This window comes from Merops nubicus, unplaced genomic scaffold, assembly GCF_000691845.1.
Source record: "Merops nubicus isolate BGI_N331 unplaced genomic scaffold, ASM69184v1 scaffold17337, whole genome shotgun sequence".
In the NCBI taxonomy this organism is placed as follows: domain Eukaryota; kingdom Metazoa; phylum Chordata; class Aves; order Coraciiformes; family Meropidae; genus Merops; species Merops nubicus.
This window is the reverse complement of record NW_008622455.1, coordinates 4492-7374: the sequence shown is the minus strand read 5'-3', so window position 1 is coordinate 7374 and position 2883 is coordinate 4492. Positions and strand designations below refer to the sequence as shown.

The following is a 2883-nucleotide window of genomic DNA, read 5'->3' as shown; positions in this document are numbered from 1 at the left end:
GAGAGTCTGAGTGCAGCCGTTGTAACCCCCTGTCTGCCCCGCAGCCGCCAGCAGGAGATTGAGGAGAAGCTGATAGAGGAGGAGACGGCCCGCAGGGTGGAGGAGCTGGTGGCAAAGCGCGTGGAGGAGGAGCTGGAGAAGAGGAAGGACGAGATCGAGCGGGAGGTGCTGCGCAGGGTGGAGGAGGCAAAGCGCATCATGGAAAAGCAGTTGCTCGAGGAGCTCGAGCGACAGCGACAGGCTGAGCTGGCGGCACAAAAAGCCAGAGAGGTAACGCTCGGTCGTTTGGAAAGTAGAGACAGTCCATGGCAAAACTTTCAGTGGCGGTTTGTGCCTCCCCGTGGGTTCAGAAAGAGATGGAATACAGCAAATCTAATTCCCTTCTCGCATAAACTGGCATTGCTGCGAAACCTAATTCCCAGCCTATTCAGAGGAGCTCACTGAGACCTAAACAGTCACTCTCCTAAAACCTGAACAAGGATACTTGATATTTAACGGAGCTGACCTATTTCAGAATGGTTTGAAACTTTTGCCATGGCTGCAGGATTTATCAGCGGTCCTTTCATTTTTGGGGAAGGGTATTGAAAAGCTGTAATGATGTATCCTCCTTTTGTTTTAATTTCGTTTACCTAGACTGTAAGAGGCTTTTGCCTTCAGTCAGGCAAAAAGCAGGGCCCAGCAGTGAGCTGCAGTACCTGTCTTTAACAAATAGGTTTCTCACTCTTCATTTAAAATGAACATTTTCCTTGAGCGTCCATTGGACTAATTCTGGGACTTGGAGCATAAGCCCATCCACGTCTTCACCAAGGATCTGTGTCCAAATCATTATATCCATTTTTAATAACTACTAACAAATCCTTTTTTTTTTTTTCCTTAGAACTTAATAAAAGAGCAGGTTGCCCTTGTCTGAAGCCAAGCTGAACATGTGACTTGGGTTTTTGGTTTTTGTGGTTTTTTTATTTTTTTATTATTATTTTTTTTTTTTTAATCAGCAGCTGGAGCAGAAGCTGAAAATGTCTTTCTGTGAGACAGTAATTTGCTACTAAAGGCTTTGATGCCTACCTGCACCAATCATTCCAGGATCCAGAAATTTCCAGGCAAACTAAACTGCGAAGGAAATCCGTGCTAAACGGTCGTGTCTCAAATGCCTTTGTCACTGTACCTCCTACACATTTTATTTTAAATTAATATTGTGATTGGCTTACAAAAGCAAAGACAGGAGCAGTGAAGCTTTCCCTTTCATACTAAATGTGGCTTGTCTGTCACATAATATCTTTAAATTAAAAACCAAAAAAAAAACCCCCACCGAGAACACCGAGTTACAACTAATACTCAGAATATAAAATTACATCCGTTTGGCAAATTCCAACCTTCCTAGAAAGAATTTCAAGTGAATTTAGATGTCTGTAGTCAGCTTCGTGTCTAGAGGTTTTTAATTTGATCAGAGGGGTGACTTTTTTTTCCCCTGGGTGTTTTTGCCATTGTCAGTGTGAGGTGGGGACGTCCCCTCAGTTCTTTGTAACGCAGAATGAGCGTTCATGCCTGGAGTGAAGCGTGCTAGCTAGTAGCTGGTTACTAGTCATAGTAAGAAGTTTTCATATGCTTGCTTTGTTCGTATTAACTTTTTTTTCTTACACAGACACAAACCTCTGGCTAACTTTAAATCTTCCAAATATTAAAATAATTGGGATTTCTATTCGGTGAACTGAAACACCTCAGACTCTCACGCAGTCTTCATATTTATGAGTTGCATAACAGAGTGCCATTAAAAATTCACCAAGAAAAGCAACAATTACAAGGCTTTATTTCCTGACCTTGCCTTCCCTGGACTCCCGAATTCCAAGTTCAGACTGCAAATGACAGTTTCAGCTGTCTTCAAATTGTCAAAATACTGAATGTTAAGTCCATTCTCCCCATGAAAGAAGCCCATAGCTCCATGAAGTATGGATGACCATTTGTATTTTTCACTAACAGTAAATGTATTTTTCTTATTAACTGTTTGCCTTAGGAATGATTTACATATTTTTGTTCCTTCTTATCATAAACATCTGCATTCCTCAGCTCAGCCTCCCTTGTATGTCGTTTCTTTATAAATGGTTGAGCTGCTGATGCAGGTATTGCCAAGCTAACAGTACAAATCATTTTAAAGAGGAAGCTGGCGCGTATGGCAGCCGAGGAGCACACTCTGCAGGACACTGGACAAGACAGTAAATATTCACCTTTTAATGCTGATTAAAGGAGTATAGGTAAAGAATACGTAGGTATACTTAATTGGTGAGACAAACTATTCGCTTTATTTCTATTTTCTATATTACTTTTTAATTTGGTAAATGCTATTCCAGTTTTTTTTTGGTAGTTGTCCTTGTTGATTTGTGTGATGTTAAAATTCTAGTAATAACTTGTCAGGATTCTGTGACTTAGGGAGGGTTTAGTCGGTTGCTGTTTGGACTGGGCGGGGTGATGTAAATCGAGCTCTAGTAACCAGTTTTAGTGGCTCTGCACAGTTTACCATTGTGAGGCAAAACAGGCGGCTGCAAAGCTGCCACGTTAAAGTCAGTTCACAGAAGAGTTCTGAGGAAGATTAGTGAACACGCAGGGACGAATTATTGTACTTTACTAACATCTTGCCCTGTCCTCCCCTTTAGGAAGAAGAGCGTGCAAAGCGTGAGGAGCTAGAGCGAATACTGGAAGAGAATAATCGAAAAATTGCAGAAGCACAAGCTAAACTGGTAGGTGGGGGTGTCCCCAGCCCTTCTGTGGGGGAATACAGGTCTCTCTGCTTGATTTGCAACAGGATTACAATAAACAAATCAGCCCTCTCTGGAGTTTCACTCGTCTGTTGCCGGCCGTGTCGGCGGCGTTGCTCTCCTTCCCCCTCAGCAC

The 2883-nt window shown here is 42.5% G+C and overlaps 1 protein-coding gene across 1 annotated transcript in view; it reads left to right on the top strand.

The window, feature by feature from the left end:
* Nucleotides 1-44: 44 nt before the first annotated feature.
* ARGLU1 (arginine and glutamate rich 1) overlaps nucleotides 45-2883 on the top strand; it is a gene marked incomplete at its 5' end in the record, with an annotated part of 4819 nt that continues 1980 nt past the window's right edge. Inside the window, 2 exons of the mRNA XM_008944800.1 lie at nucleotides 45-270; nucleotides 2646-2729. Coding sequence (XP_008943048.1) covers nucleotides 45-270; nucleotides 2646-2729 — 310 coding nt within the window. The remainder of the gene's footprint in view (nucleotides 271-2645; nucleotides 2730-2883) is intronic.